The sequence below is a fragment of the Pristis pectinata genome, chromosome 1, assembly GCF_009764475.1.
Source record: "Pristis pectinata isolate sPriPec2 chromosome 1, sPriPec2.1.pri, whole genome shotgun sequence".
Classification (NCBI taxonomy): domain Eukaryota; kingdom Metazoa; phylum Chordata; class Chondrichthyes; order Rhinopristiformes; family Pristidae; genus Pristis; species Pristis pectinata.
The window spans coordinates 2,713,861-2,729,377 of NC_067405.1; the positions used below are offsets into that span (position 1 = coordinate 2,713,861).

The following is a 15,517-nucleotide window of genomic DNA, read 5'->3' on the forward strand; positions in this document are numbered from 1 at the left end:
TATCTAAATAGTCGGGGTATCAAGGGATATGGGGATAAGGCCAGAAACTGGGGTTAGAATAGTGTGTTTTATTTTCACCTGCCCCCCCCGCCCCCCCAAATTTCTCATTTCTTTTTCTTTTTTCCCTTTTCCTCGGAGCAGACCCGATGGGCCGAATGGCCTACTTCTGCTCCCTTGTCTTGTGACATGACGGTGGTGTCGTCAACTCCAGCCATGTGTTGATGATTGAAAGTAGACTGACAAAGCAGTAATTTCTTTTGGGCCTATCATTGTACATCTAATCCAATCCCCTGGGTGAACTTCTACAAACTTATGTCCTCTGAAAACTGATTTTCTTACAATTATGTTTTCTGTTGTACTACCTGTGTATCTGCATGGATGGTATGCACAATAAAGTTTTTCACTGTACCTTGTGACATTAAAAATAAACGAATTATTGAGAGCAAAGGAAGGTTCTGAGCCTAATCGGCACTGTAAATTAGAGGTAGTGACTAGTGTGCTTCATCCAAGGATGGGCCACGGCAGAAACAGCTCCTCTGTGGAATGCTCCTCAGAATGTAGACGAGTTCACAGGAACAGGCTCTTCGGCCCAGCATGTCCGTGCTGACCATGATGCCAATCTAACTAACCCCATCCGCCTGCTCTTGTGTTGACGTTCTGGTCCCACTGCGAGGAAGACCGAGGAAGTGTTGGGGCCATGATGCCGCTTCCCTTGGGTTTGGTTTGGATCCATCGCTTTGGATCACAGCTTGCAAACCATCACAAAGCAGACATGAGATGGGGTGGAATTTCTACAGACCACCAGATTCCAGCATAACAGAATCACAGAGCACTGAGACAGGCCCTTCGGCCCACCGAGTCCGTGCTGACTCATTTACACTGATCCCATTTTATTCCACCCCCCCCACATTCCCATCAACTCCCTCCAGGTTCTACCTCTCACCTACACACCAGGGGCAATTAACAGCAGCCAATCAACCCACCAACCTGCATGCCTTTGGGATGTGGGTGGTGGGTGGAAGCCCCGGCTCCCCGCCGCTCCCCGCTCAGAGCCGGTGGTGGGCATCGAACCCGCGGCGCTGGAGCTGCGGCGGCCCCGCCCACTCCCGCCCAGGGTCACGTGCCCTGCGGCAGCTCCCGCCCCGCCCTAGTCTCGCGATGTCTCGCCCAGCCCGCGCCTGAAGGCGGCTGGAAACACCGCGCATGCTCAGTGGCGTTGCTGCGGCTGCCGGCGCCATGGGCCGAAAGGACCGGGGGGAGCGAGGTGAGGCCCGGCCGCTGCCCCCCGCCCCCGGTACCCCGGCCCCCAGCGCCCCCGCCACCGGCCGATACCGCCCCACGGTACCGTCACCCACCGACAGTCATCGTCCCGCAGCCCCCGTTTACCGCCCGCAGAGCCCCCGGTCCCCAGTCCCTCCCCACTCCCTGGCTCCACTCTTTCCCCTCCTCCCCCCCTCCCCCCCTCCTCCCCCCTTCCCCCTCCCCCCCTCCTCCCCCCTCCCCCCCTCCTCCCCTCCCTCCTCCTCCCCCTCCCCTCCCCCCTCCCCCCCTCCTCCCCCTCCTCCCCCTCTCCCCTCCTCCCCCCTCCCCTCCCCCTCCTTCCCCTCCCCCCTCCGTCCCCCTCCTCCCCCCTCCTCCTCCCCCCTCTCCCCCCCATTCCCTCCCCCCTCTCCCCCCCTCCTCCCCTCCCCCCCTCCCCCCTCTCCCCCCATCCCCCCTCCCCCTCTCCCTCTCCCCCTCACCCTCTCCCCCCTCTCCCTCTCCCCCTCTCCCTCTCCCCCTCTCCCTCTCCCCCTCCCCCCTCTCCCTCTCCCCCTCTCCCCCTCCCCCCCCTCCCCCCCCCTCCCCCCCCTCCCCCTCTCTCCCCTCCCCCCCCCTCCCCCTCTCCCCCTCTCCCCCTCTCCCCCTCTCCCCCTCCCCCTCTCCCCCTCTCCCCCTCCCCCCCTCCCCCCTTCCCCTCCCCCCTCCCTACATCCCTACCCTCCCTCCCCCCTCTCCCTCCCTCCCCCCTCTCCCTCCCTCCCTCCCTCCCTCCCCCTCCCCTACCCTCCCTCCTCCCTACATCCCTATCCTCCCCTACCCTACCCCCCCTCCTCCCCCCTCTCCCCCCCTCCCCCATCCCAGGACCACGGGAGTCACCCTGTCCCATTCCAAGCTCCAGCATGACCGCCACCCTCCTCCCCATCCCTCTGCAGAGCCCACGCTCCGGGTCCGACCTGAATCTTCCCATCGCCCTGGTCTGATGTTGTTGCGTATGGAACAAGTGATGCCCCCTCTCCTCTCAGGATCTTTGGTCAGTGGTCGGTCTGGTTCCATGATACGAAAGTGCCTGTGCCTTGACTGGCGTCAGGTCCTGCTCACTGTCTGTCATTAGCTCCTGGTTAAATAATTAGTTCATTTTAAAATTCTCACGCATATTTTCAAACCCCTCCATGGATTCAACCCTCCTTTTCTCTGCGAGCTTTCCTAGACTATAATAACAGTACCATGTTATTAATTGGATTGAGCAGAATGAACAAGGATTTATGAAAGGAAAATCACATCTGCTGGACTTGTTTGAGGATGTGACCTGTAGATTATAGAGTCTCAGAGTAATATAGCACAGAAACAGGCCTTTCGGTCCAACTCATCCATGCCAGCCAAGATGCCCATCTATTGAGAGCATGGATTGTCATTATCAGTGATGGTGTGGGAGGGGAATTTGAAGTGACTGGCAACGGGGAGATGCAGATCGCGGTCACGGACAGAATGCAGGTGTTCTGCAAAGTGGTCACCTAGTCTGCGTTTGGTCTCACCAGTGTAGAGGAGGCCACACTTGGAACACCGAATGCAGTAGATGACATTAAAGGAGGTGCAGGTGAATCTCTGTCTCACCTGAAAGGACTGTTTAGGTCCATCTAAGATGCCCATCTAAACTGGTCCCATTTGGCCCACAATCTTCTAAACCTTTCCTATCTATGTACCTGTCCAAATGTCTTTTAAATGTTGTTATTGTGCTTGCCTCAACCACTTCCTCTGCCAGCAAGTTCCATGTATGCACCACCCCCCTGGGTGAAGAAGTTGCCCCTCAGGTCCCTTTTAAAATCTTTCTCCTCTCACCTTAAACCTATGCCCTCTAGTTTTTGATTCCCCAACCCTGGAATAAGGTGGAAGCAGTGGATGTGGTGTATCTGGGTTTTCAGATGACACACAGGAGTTTTGCCAACAAGGTATGAGCATGCGCAGTTGGGGGTTATATATTGGTGCGGATTGAGAATTGTTTAACAGATGGAAAACAAAGAATGGAAGTAAAATCATATTTCTCAGAGACTGTGACCGTGACAGTGGGTACTGCAGAATTGGTTCTTTGACGTCGACTGTTCAGAATCAGGTTTATTATCAATTATGTCTTATATGACATGAAATTTGTTGTTTTGTGGCAGCAGTAAAGTGCAAAGAGATAAAAATCACTATAAATTACAAAATACATAAATAGTGCAATAAAAGGAATAACGAGGTAGTATTCCTGGGTTCATGGACCGTTCAGAAATCTGATGGCGGAGGGGAAGAAGCTGTTCCAGAATCGTTGAGTTTAGGTCTTCAGGCTCCTGTACCTCTTCCCCGATGGTAGTAACGAGAAGAGGGCATGTCCCGGATGCTGAAAGGTCCTTAATGATGGATGCCGCCTTCTTGAGGCACCGCCTCTTGATGTTCTCGATGGTGGGAAGGGTTGTACCCGATTTCTCATCTGAGGGGACCAAATACCATTTTCTTGTTTTCTGATGAAACACAGATAGGAGGAATTGTGGGCTTAGACTAGAACGTAAAGAGGCTTCAAGAGAAGATAGGATGAACTGATTGGGTGGGTGAGAACATGGCATGCATTTTGCCGCACAAATCAGAAGAGCAGAATAATAGATAAATGGTGAGAGATTGGGTAGTGTTGATGTACAAAGGGAGTTAGTACATAGTCACTGAAAGCTGAGGTGCAATTGGAATTGGTTTATTATTGTCACGTGTACCGAGATACAGTGAAAAACGTTTTCCATGCCATCCATACAGATCATTTCATTGCAACAGTGCATTGAGGTAGTACAAGAGAAAACAATAACAGAATGCAGAATAAAGTTTTAGTTACAGAGAAAGTGCAGTGCAGGCAGACAATAAGGTGCAAGGTCATAACAACATAGATTGTGAGGTCAAGAGTTCATTTTATCATACTAGGGAACTGTTCAGTAGTTTTATAACAGCAGGATAGAAGCTGTTGCAACAAGTGAATAGGAAGGTAAATAGTGTCTTAGGCTTTATGATAAAGATTTGAATACAAGAGTAGGAAGGCTGGGGTATGGTGTACAGTTGGCCTTCTTACCTAAGAAAGAATATACTTGCTAAGGATTCCTTATTTCCCTAATGAGGAGAAATTGAGTAGGCTAGGGTTGTATTCTCGAGTTCAGAAGAGTGTTAGGAGATCCCATTGAAACTTAAAAAATTCTTACAGGACCTGGCAGACTGGATGCTTCCCCTGACTGAAGAGTCTAGAACCAGGGGTCACAATCTCAGGATAAGGGGTTGGCTGTCACTCTGAGTGAAGATATTTCTTCTCTCAGTCCTAGGGAGTGGTGAATCTTTGAAATCCTCTACCTCAGAGAGGCACCGAGTCATTCAGGCTGGGGGTCAGTAGATTTCTGGATATTTGGGGATTAACAGCAGTTAAAAGACATTTGGACAGGTAGATGGATATGAAATGTTTAGAGGGATATGGGTCAACTGCATGTAAAGGCTACTAGCTAAGATGGATATCTTAGTCGGTACGGACAAATTGGACCAAAGGGACTCTGTGACTATGAGATACATTCTTGCTAAGCAAGGATGTGAAAGGTTATTGTGGTACACAGGAATGCGTTGGGATTACAGTGAGACAAGCCATTATCTTTTTGAATGGCTGAGTGGACTAGAGGGGCTGAGTGGATATGGAGTTGTACATCAACGTGATCAGGTAAGGATGGTAGATTGCCTCCCTTGAATGAACCCAGTGATTTCTGTGCCCATCCATGTTCACATTCACCAGATTTATTTAATTAGCCGAATTTAAAACACCTCACCTACAATCCAGGTCTCTGAATCTTTGATCCTATAACATTATCTCTCTGCCATTTTTCTGGTGAAGTCTTATTATTTAGATGCTTTTGTTGTGGTTTACTGAACTGGTAATGTAAGCGCGATGTTACAGTGTATAAGTTTTGGAAATATGTAATCGGTTTTGTGGATTATTATTTCTCCAGAGAAGAGGAAGTCGAAGAAGCGGCGTAATGACGATGAGGAGGAGGAAGAGGATGACCTGGTGATGGGAGCAGACTCCGAAGAAGCTGTTCCGTCTGCGGCTGGCAAACAGGTGGAGCAGTCTGTAATTAAGGAGGATGAGTATGGAGCCAAGGACTACAGGACCCAGATGACTCTGAAGGATGACCATTCCTCCAGGCCCCTTTGGGTGGTAGGTCCCGGCACTGAACGGGGGTTTATTTGTATCCAGGCTCGTTATTGAATGTCTGAAGTAGTCTCAGTCACCAGGATAGTGCTGGGCTGACGACATCATGGTGCATCCCTGACGTTCTCAGTGCACCTATTGGGTGGGGGAAGGTGGGAATGATTTGGTTGAAATCCTTCTGCAGTCCATACCTCCGTGCTCGAGGACAGCTGAAAGCACGCGCCTGGGGGACGGCCAAAAGGCGCAGCACTGGGCTTCTATCTCGCTCTCACCCCCATTGTCCATGCTATTTAGTACATGCAAGGTCAGTGGGCGGGGAGGAATATATTGAGTCTATTTGAGTTTTCATGATTGAAGCCTGATAAATTTCAAAAGGGGAGTTTTTTGGAGCAGGTTCCATGATTTTGGAGCAACAAACAATCTGCTGGAAGAGCTCAGCCAGTCGAGCAAACACCTGTGGAGGGGAAAGGATTGTTGACATTTCAAGTCAAAAACCCTGCATCAGAATTGAGAGGGGAGGTCCCCCTCCCCACTCTCAGTCCCGGTGCAGGGTTTCGACCCTAAACATCGACAGTTCCTTTCCCCTCCACAGATGCTGCTCGACCCCCTGAATTCTTCCAGCAGATTGTTTCTTGCTCCAGATTCCAGTATCTGCATCTCATGCGTCTCTGTCTAACATGATTTAGGGTTACCAAAAAATTTGTTACACCCTTGATGCACAGTCATTAATGTATTGAAAAAGTGTCAGCTGTTACTTTCAAAATGGAATTGATGATTGCAAAAGGGAAAATTTGTAGAGCTAATGGGAAGAGAGCAAGAGAGGGAATAATTGAGAGATCTTTCAGGAGTCAGCACAAACTTGGGCTGAATGCTTCCTTCCTTGCAATGTGATTTACCGCTCATTTCTACGTTGAGTTGTCCATTTTGCTTGCCTTATTGCTTTGCTGAAATGTTTTATTTCATGTCCACAGGCTCCAGATGGACACATTTTCCTTGAAGCCTTCTCTCCAGTGTATAAGTATGCTCAGGACTTCCTGGTGGCCATCGCTGAGGCCTGTCTGCAGACCCACGCATACCCACGAGTACAAGCTGACCGCATACTCCCTGTACGCAGCTGTCAGTGTCGGCCTGCAAACGAGCGACATCATCGAGTATCTGCAGAAACTGAGCAAGACTTCCATTCCTGATGGGATCCTGCAGTTCATTAAGGTGACATTTTTCAAAACTTGTTTGTGTGATGTGGGGGCACTTGGCATTGTGTATTCAGTAAAGTCATGGAGTTATTAAGAACCTATCTGCTGCCTGCGTGTGCTCCTCCCCCTCCCCCCACCTTCTTATTCTGGCTTCTCCCCTCTTCCTTTCCAGTCCTGATGAAGGGTCTCATCCCGAAATGTTGACTGTTTATATCCCTCTATGGATGCTGCCTGATCTGCTGTGTTCCTCCAGCACTTTTTTTAAAAAATAAGATATCTTTATTACTCACATGTATTTCACAGTGTGTTTTGATGTACATCTTTTGCGTGGAGTGTTCTGGGGGCAGCCCGCAAGTGTTGCCATGCTTCTGGTGCCAACATAGCATGCCCACAACTTCCTAACCCCGTAGGATTAGGAGATGTGGGAGGAAACCAGAGCACCCGGAGGAAACCCATGCAGACACAGGGGAGAACGTACAAACTCCTTATAGACAGCGGTGGGAATTGAACGTGGGTCGCTGGCGCTGTGATAGTGTTACGCTAACTGCCACACTACCCTTACATATTTTACTCTCCCCACATTCCCATCAACGCCACCCCCCCCCCCCCCCCCCCCCCCCAAGATTAAAATTGGAATTGGGTTTATTATTGTCACATGTACCAAGATACAGTGAAAAACTTTGTTTTGCATGCCATCCATACACGTAATTTCAAAACATCAGCGCATTGAGGTAGTACAAGGGAAAAGCAATAACAGAATGCAGAATACAGTATTACAGTTACAGAGAAAGTGCAGGTAGACAATAAGGTGCAAGGGCCACAACGGAGATAACTTGTGAGGTCAGGAGTTCATCTTTAACATACGAGAGGTCCGTTCAAGAGCCTTAGAACAGCAGGATGGAAGCTGTCCTTGAGCCTGGTGTGCGTTTTCAAGCTTTTGTAGCTTCTGCTCGATGGAAGAAGAAAGAATGTCCAGGGTGGGTGGAGTCTTTGATTATGTTGGCTGCTTTTCCAAGGCAGTGAGAAGTGTAGACAAGAGTCCATGGAGGGGAGGCTGGTTTTTGTGATGGACTGAGCTGTGTCCACAACTCTCTGCAATTTCTTGCAGTGTCGGGCAAAGCAATTGCCATACTGAGCTGTGATGCATCCAGCTAGGGTGCTTTCTATGGTGCATCTATAAAAATTGGTGAGGGTCAACAGGAACGTGCTGAATTTCCTTAGCTTTCTGAGGAAGTAGGAAGTGCTGGTGAGATTTCTTGGCCATATATGGTTGGACCAGGACGAGCTATTGGTGATGCTTACACCTAGATTTTACCACTCACCACTAGGGATCATTTACAGTGGCCAATTAACCTACCAACCTGCTGGTCTTTGGGATAAGGGAGGAAGCTGGAGTACTGAGAAGAAACCCATGGGTCATGGAGAACGTGCAAACTCCACACAGATAGCACCGGAGGTCGGGATCGAACCTCAGTCCCTGGAGCTGTGAGGCAGTGGCTCTACCAGCTTGGCCAGTGCCAACCACTAAACATGCACTTACGATTGCTCCAAGGGCAGAGAGCAACATGTAGGCAGAATAACTGAGGACGAGAGCGTCCTCCTCTGAAAGGAACAAGTTGGCACAATTTAATTGTTTCATATTTCATCTGGTGCCTGTCCACAGATCACCATTGAATTCACTTTCAGATGTCATAGGGGGATCTGGTGACTCAGTCTCTAGATTGCAAATCCCCTACCAGATGTGTCTGTGTATTGTGCTTGTACAGGAGCCAGCGCAGGACCTCCTGTAAGCTTTTACTTATCTGATTATCTTAATGTACAATGCTGCAAGGTGCTCCATTGGGGTAAATATCAAAAGAAAATTGACAGGAAGCCAGAGGAGAAATTAGGACAGTGACCAAAAGCAAGCTCAAAGATTGGTTCTCAGAAGCATCTGAAAGAAGGGGAGAGAGATGGAGATACTCAGGAGGGAACTCCAGAATTTGTGACCTACACTGAAGGCATGGCGACCACCAGTAGCCCATCAGATCCGCCACCTAGTACATATCCCATATGCATGGGATCCAGGTTGAGCAGGTACCATCAGACAGAGGGAGATTTTTCTGGAACACCACCCCCAGAGCAAGATTCTTTCACTGTCCAGGTGAAAGTCGAGTTTATTGTCATCTGCACAAGTCCATGTGTGCACAACACAGAACATAGAACAGTACAGCACAATGTTGTGCCGACCTTTAAACCTCGCCTAAGACTATCTAACCCCTTCCTCCCACATATCCCCCTATTTTAAATTCCTCCATATGCTTATTTAGTAATCAAGTGCAATGAAAAACGTACTTACAGCAGCATCACGGGCACATAGCATCAGAGACACAACATTCACATGAAAAACAAATAAAACACAAATTATCCACAATTTTTACAAGAAAGGACACAATTAGAACAAAAAAATACAAAGTCCATTTTAGTGCAAAGAGGTCATAGTGTTGCTAAACTGTAGTGATTAGGGTTGTGCTGGTTGGTTCAAGAACCGAATGGTTGGAGGGAAGTAGCTGTTCCTGAACCTGGTGGTGTGGGACTTCAGGCTTCTGTACCTCCTGCCCGATGGGAGCTGTGAGAAGATGGCACGGCCCGGATGGTGTTGCTTTCTTGAGTGGAAAATAATTAAAATTATCTTCCAGTCTTCAAGTGAAGTGAGTGTGAATATTTTGTTTGTTCCCACAGCTCTGCACCGTTAGTTATGGGAAGTTGAAGTTGGTCCTTAAACACAACAGGTAGGGAAATTGATCATCATGTTCTGTTTGACTACTTGGTCAATGTGATCTTAATTTTTGAAGAAGTTAGAGAAGGCCCAGAGTTAGGTTCTTGGAGCATCCCAAATCACTTCACAACCAATGAAGTACTTCAGAAGTACAGTTACTGTTGTAGTGTAGCAAACTTGTTAGAAATCTCCCACTTACAGTCATGTTTTGATGGTTTTGGTCAAGGAATGAAGTCATTGAGGGGAAATCCTGTCTCCACTTTAGAGACTGCTATGGAATCTACCACATCTCATCCAAAAGTCTAGTTCATAGAGTCATACAGCACAGAAACAGGCCCATGTCGACCAAAATGCCCATCCAAGATAGTCCCATTTACCATCATTTGGCCCATAACCTTCTAAACCTTTCCTATCCATGTACCTGTTCAATTGTCTTTTAAATCTTGTTATTGTACCTGCCTCAACCACTTCCTCTGGCAGCTCATTCCACATAGATAAATGTGTGTGTAAAAAAAAAGTTGCCCTTCAAGTTCCTATTAAATCTTTCCCTTCTCATGTTATCTATGCCCCTCATGATTTTGTACACCTCTGAGATCACCTCTCAGTCTCCTACACACCAAGGAATAAAGTCCTGGCCTGTCCAACCTCACTTTATAACTCAGCCCCTCGAGTCCTGGCAACATCCTTGTAAATCTTTTCTGCACTCTTTCCAGTTTAATAACATCTTTCCTATAGCAGGACGATCAAAACTGAACACAGTACTCCAAATGCAACCTCACCAGTGTCCTGTACAGCCACACCATGACCTCCCAACTTTTATGCTCAGTTTCCTGACTTATGAAGGCCAGTGTGCCAAAAGCCTTCTTCACCACCCTTATCCTAGTTCGATTGGTAGCAAATATTCCTCTGAAAGTTGAAGTCACAGGACTCATATTATCCACGTGTATTACCAAGGGTGTGCTGCTTTGTTGGAGGGATTATTTTCAGGATGTGTTAATGAGCTGAGGCCTTGACTGCCATAGAACCATACAGCACAAAACAGGCTCTTTGGCCCACCATGTTGTGCCGTCCATCAAACCACCCTCACACTACCTAACCCCTTCCTCCCGCATATTCCCCCATCCCACACTCCTCTATATGCCTATCCAACAAGCTCTTGAACCTGTCCAGTGTATCTGCCTCCACCACCACCCCAGGCAGTGCATTCCATGCACCAACCACTCTCTGGGTGAAAAACCTCCCCCTGACATCTCCCCTGAACCTCCCACCCGTAAACTTAAAGCCATGCCCTCTCGTCTTGAGCATTGGTGCCCTGGGAAGGAGGCGCTGACTGTCTACTCTATCTATTCCTCTCAATATTTTATATACCTCTATCATGTCTCCACTCATCCTCCTCCTTTCCAGTGAATAAAGCCCTAGCACCTTAAGCCTCTCCTCATATTCAATACTCTCTAATCCAGGCAGCATCCTGGTAAATCTCCTCTGCACCCTCTCCAATGCCTCCACATCCTTCCGATAATGAGGCGACCAGAACTGAACACAGTACTCTAAGTGTGGCCTAACTAGAGTTTTGTAAAGCTGAATCATCACCTCGCGGCTCTTAAACTTAATCCAGTGATTTATGAAAGCCAACATCCCATTGGCCTTAACTGCTCTTTCCACCTGTGAGGCAACTTTCAATGAACTGTGAATATGAACCCCTAGATCCCTCTGCTCCTCCACACTGCCAAGTACCTTGCCATTTACCCAGTACTCTGCCCTGGAGTTTGTCCTTCCAAAGTGTACCACCTCACACTTCTCCGGATTGAACTCCATCTGCCACTGGTCAGCACAGCTCTGCATCCTATCAATATCCCTCTGTAAGCTCCGACAGCCCTCCACACTATCCACAACACTGCCGATCTTAGTGTCGTCCGCAAACTTACTAACCCAGCCCTCCACCCCCTCATCTAAGTCATCTATAAATATCACAAAAAGTAGAGGTCCCAGAACCGATCCCTGCGGGACGCCACTAGTCACTGCCTTCCAATCCGAGGGCACTCCTTCCACCACAACCCTCTGCTTTGTACAGGCAAGCCAATTCCTAATCCACACAGCCAAGCTTCCTTGGATCCCTTGGCCTCTGACCTTCTGAAGAAACCTACCATGAGGAACCTTATCAAACGCCTTACTAAAATCCATGTAAACCACATCCACTGCACTGCCCTCATCAATCCTCCTGGTCACCTCCTCAAAGAACTCTATCAGGCTTGTGAGGCAAGATCTTCCCTTCACAAAGCCATGTTGGCTGTCCCTAATCAGTCCATGATTCTCTAGGTGTTCATAAATCCTATCCCTTAGAATCCTTTCTAACAGCTTACCCACCACAGACGTGAGACTCACCGGTCTATAATTCCCTGGCCTATCCCTATTACCTTTTTTGAACAAGGGAACAACATTCGCAGCCCTCCAATCCTCTGGCACCATCCCCGTGGACAACGAGGACTCAAAGATCCTTACCAGCGGTTCAACAATCTCCTCCCTAGCCTCTCGAAGCAGCCTGGGGAAAATCCCGTCAGGCCCCGGAGATTTATCTGTCTTAATATTATTTAACAACTTCAACGCATCCTCTCTCTTGATATCTACAACCTCAAGAACATTACCCCTACCAGCGCACCCTTCTGCCTCATCAAGACCCCTCTCCCTGGTGAATACTGAAGAGAAGTAATCATTGAGAACTTCTCCCACTTCCGCCGCCTCCAGGCAAATTCTCCCACCTTTGTCCTTAATCGGACCTACCTTTACCCTAGCCATCCTCCTACCCTTCACGTACTTGAAAAAGGCCTTGGGATTTTCCTTAACCCTACTAGCCAACGCTTTTTCATGTCCCCTTCTAGCTCTCCTCAGCCCTTTCTTAAGTTCCTTCCTCGCTACCCTATATTCCTCACGGGCCCTGTCTGAACCTTGCTGCTTATACCTCACGTATGCAACCTTCTTCTCCCTAACAAGTCATTCCACCTCTCTCGTCACCCACGGTTCCTTCACCCTGCCATTCTTTCTCTGCCTCACCGGGACATATTTATCCCTAACATCCTGCATAAGATCCCTGAACATCAACCACATCTCCATGGTACATTTTCCTTCAAAAAGGATATCCCAATTTACACTCCCAAGTTCTCTCCTTATAGCCTCATAGTTCGCCCTTCCCCAATTAAATATCCTCTTGTCCTCTCTGCACCTGTCCCTGTCCATGACAATTTTAAAGGTTATGGAGCAATGGTCACTGTCTCCCAAATGCTCACCCACCAATAGATCCTTCACCTGCCCCGGTTCGTTTCCTAAAACTAGATCTAACATGGCATTCCCTCTAGTCGGCCTGTCAACATACTGCGTCAGGAATCTCTCCTGGACACATTTAACAAATTCCGTCCCATCTAAACCTTTGGCACTAAGCAGGTTCCAGTCTATATTTGGGAAGTTGAAGTCTCCCATTATAACAACCCTGTTATTTTTGCTTCTTTCCAAACACTGCCTGCCAATCTGCTCCTCTATATTTCTACTGCTACTGGGGGGCCTATAGAATACTCCTAGTAGAGTAACTGCTCCTTTCTTGTTCCTTAATTCCACCCATACAGACTCTAGAGATGATCCTTCTACAACATCCATCCTTTCCACAGCCGTAACAGTGTCCCTGACCAGTATCGCCACCCCTCCTCCTCTTCTCCCCCCTTCCCTATCCCTCTTAAAACACCGAAAACCAGGAATATTCAATATCCACTTCTCTCCTGACGTCAGCCACGTCTCAGTAATAGCCACGATATCATAGTCCCCCATACTTATCCAAGCCCTCAGTTCATCCCCCTTATTCCTGACACTTGCATTTAAGTAAACACACTTCAGTCCATCTACCTTACTACTTTCATAGCCTGTATTCTGCTTCTCCTTCCCCAAAGCCTCTCTACCTGTTTGATCTAACTTTTCCCCATCCCCTTCTTCCTCTGACCTACTCCTCCGGTTCCCTTCCCCCTCACAAATTAGTTTAAACCCTCCCGAACCACCCTAGCAAATCTTGCCGCAAGGATATTGGTCCCCTTCTGGTTCGGGTGTAACCCGTCCTCTCTGTACAGGTCCCACCTTCCCGAGAAGAGATCCCAATGATCCAGAAATCTAAAACCCTCCCTCCTGCACCAACTTCTCAGCCACGCATTGATCTGCCACCTCCTCCTATTCCTACCTTCACTATCGCGTGGCACCGGCAGCAATCCCGAGATTGCTACCCTTGAGGTCCTGTTCCTCAATTTTCTGCCTAGCTCCCTGAACTCACCCTTCAGGACCTCATCCCCCTTCCTACCTATGTCGTTGATGCCAACATGGACCACAACTTCTGGGCTGCTCTCCCTCCCACTCAAGAATCCTGTGGACCCGATCAGTGACATCCAGACCCTGGCACCTGGGAGGCAACATACCATCCGGGATTCATGCTCACTGCCACAGAGCCATCCTATCTGTTTCCCCTGACTATCAAGTCCCCTATCACTACCTACCGCATGTCTCTTTCCCCACCCTTCCCTTCTGAGCAGCAGTACCAGTCCCAGTGCCAGAGACCTGGTTACTGCAGCTAGGCCCCTGCAGGTCATCCCCCTCAACAGCTTCCAAGGCAGAAAACTTGTTACTGAGGGGAACAGCCTCCGGGGTTCCCTGCTCTGTCTGCCTGCCTGACTTCTTCTTCCTCTTCCCTCCCCTGACAGTCACCATTCTATCTGCCTCCTGAACCTCAGATGTACCTGCTCTAAGGGGGGGTGACTGCCTCCTGATGGACTGTGTCTACATAACTCTCTCCCTCCCTTATGCTGCGCAGTTTGTAGCTGGGGACTCCAGCTCATCAACTCTGAGCCAAAGTTCGTCCAGCTCAAGCACTTACTGCAGATGTGGCCATCTTGGACCGCAGCAAGGTCCACGAGTTCCCACATCAAACGGCTGCAGCACACCACCATGTCCTCCATCTGAGTACCTTTCTTTTTTCCCTAGTTAGTCCCACCTACAAATCTATAACGAACAACAGGTAAACCTTGCCTTTACCTACTTACCAGTTGCTTACCCTCCTTGCCCCTTCACGCCAAAGCCCCTTGAGCCAAAGCCCAGAACACTGCTGTCACTCACTCCGCTGCCCGCTCTATAGGCTGTTTGCTTTTTAAAATGTAAAAGACATCTCGGCAATGTTTCATTAAAACTGGCAATTCTCTTGGTGAGAAATAAAGGACTGCAGATGCTGGAATCTAGATGAAAAACAGCAGGCCAGGCAGGATCCGTGGAGAAAAGCAGGTGGTCAACATTTCGGGTCAGGACCCTTCTTCAGGACTGAAGATAGGAAAAGGGGAAGCCCAATATATAGGAGGGAAAAGCAGAGCAGTGATAGGTGGGCAGAAGAGGGGAGGCGGGGTGGGCACAGGGAGGTGACAGGTAGATGCAGATATGAGATAGTGATGGGCAGGTGCGGGGGAAGAGGGGAGAGCAGATCCACTGGGGGATGGATCAAAGGTAAGGAGGGAATAAGGGTGTAGAAAAAAGAGAGAGAGGCTAGGAAAGGGAAAGAAAGAAGAGGCACGGGTGGGGGTGGTGGTTTGTGGGGGTTACTTAAAGTGGGAGGATTCAATGTTCATGCTGTTAGGCTGCAAGGTTCCAAGATCGAAAATGAGGTGCTGTTCCTCCAGTTTGTGCTTGGACTTCTCCCGGCAGTGGGAGGAGGCGAAGACTGACATATCAGTGATGGTGTGGGAGGGGGAGTTGAAGTGACTGGCAACGGGGAGATAGAGATCGCAGTTACGCAGGTGTTCTGTGAAAGCGGTCACCTAGTCTGTGTTTGGTCTCACCAGTGTAGAGGAGGCCACACTTGGAGCACCGAATGCAGTAGATGATGTTAAGGGAGGTGCAGGTGAATCTCTGCCTCACCTGAAAGGACTGTTTGGGTCCCTGGATGGAGGTGGTGTAGGGGCAGGTGTCCACACCTATGGCGGGGGGCAGTGGAAAGTCCCTGGGGTGGGAGCAGGATGGGTGGGGGGGGGGGGGAGTGAACTAGGGAAGTCACAGAGAGAGTGGTCCCGCGAAAGGTAGAAAGGGGTGGGG

The 15,517-nt window shown here is 49.2% G+C and overlaps 1 protein-coding gene across 1 annotated transcript in view; it reads left to right on the forward strand.

The window, feature by feature from the left end:
* Window positions 1–1,226: 1,226 nt before the first annotated feature.
* The window catches only part of ercc3 (excision repair cross-complementation group 3), a 32,722-nt gene continuing 18,431 nt past the window's right edge, over window positions 1,227–15,517 (forward strand). Inside the window, 5 exon segments of the mRNA XM_052014334.1 lie at window positions 1,227–1,264; window positions 5,262–5,470; window positions 6,436–6,516; window positions 6,518–6,673; window positions 9,379–9,428. Coding sequence (XP_051870294.1) covers window positions 1,237–1,264; window positions 5,262–5,470; window positions 6,436–6,516; window positions 6,518–6,673; window positions 9,379–9,428 — 524 coding nt within the window. The 5' untranslated portion in view covers window positions 1,227–1,236.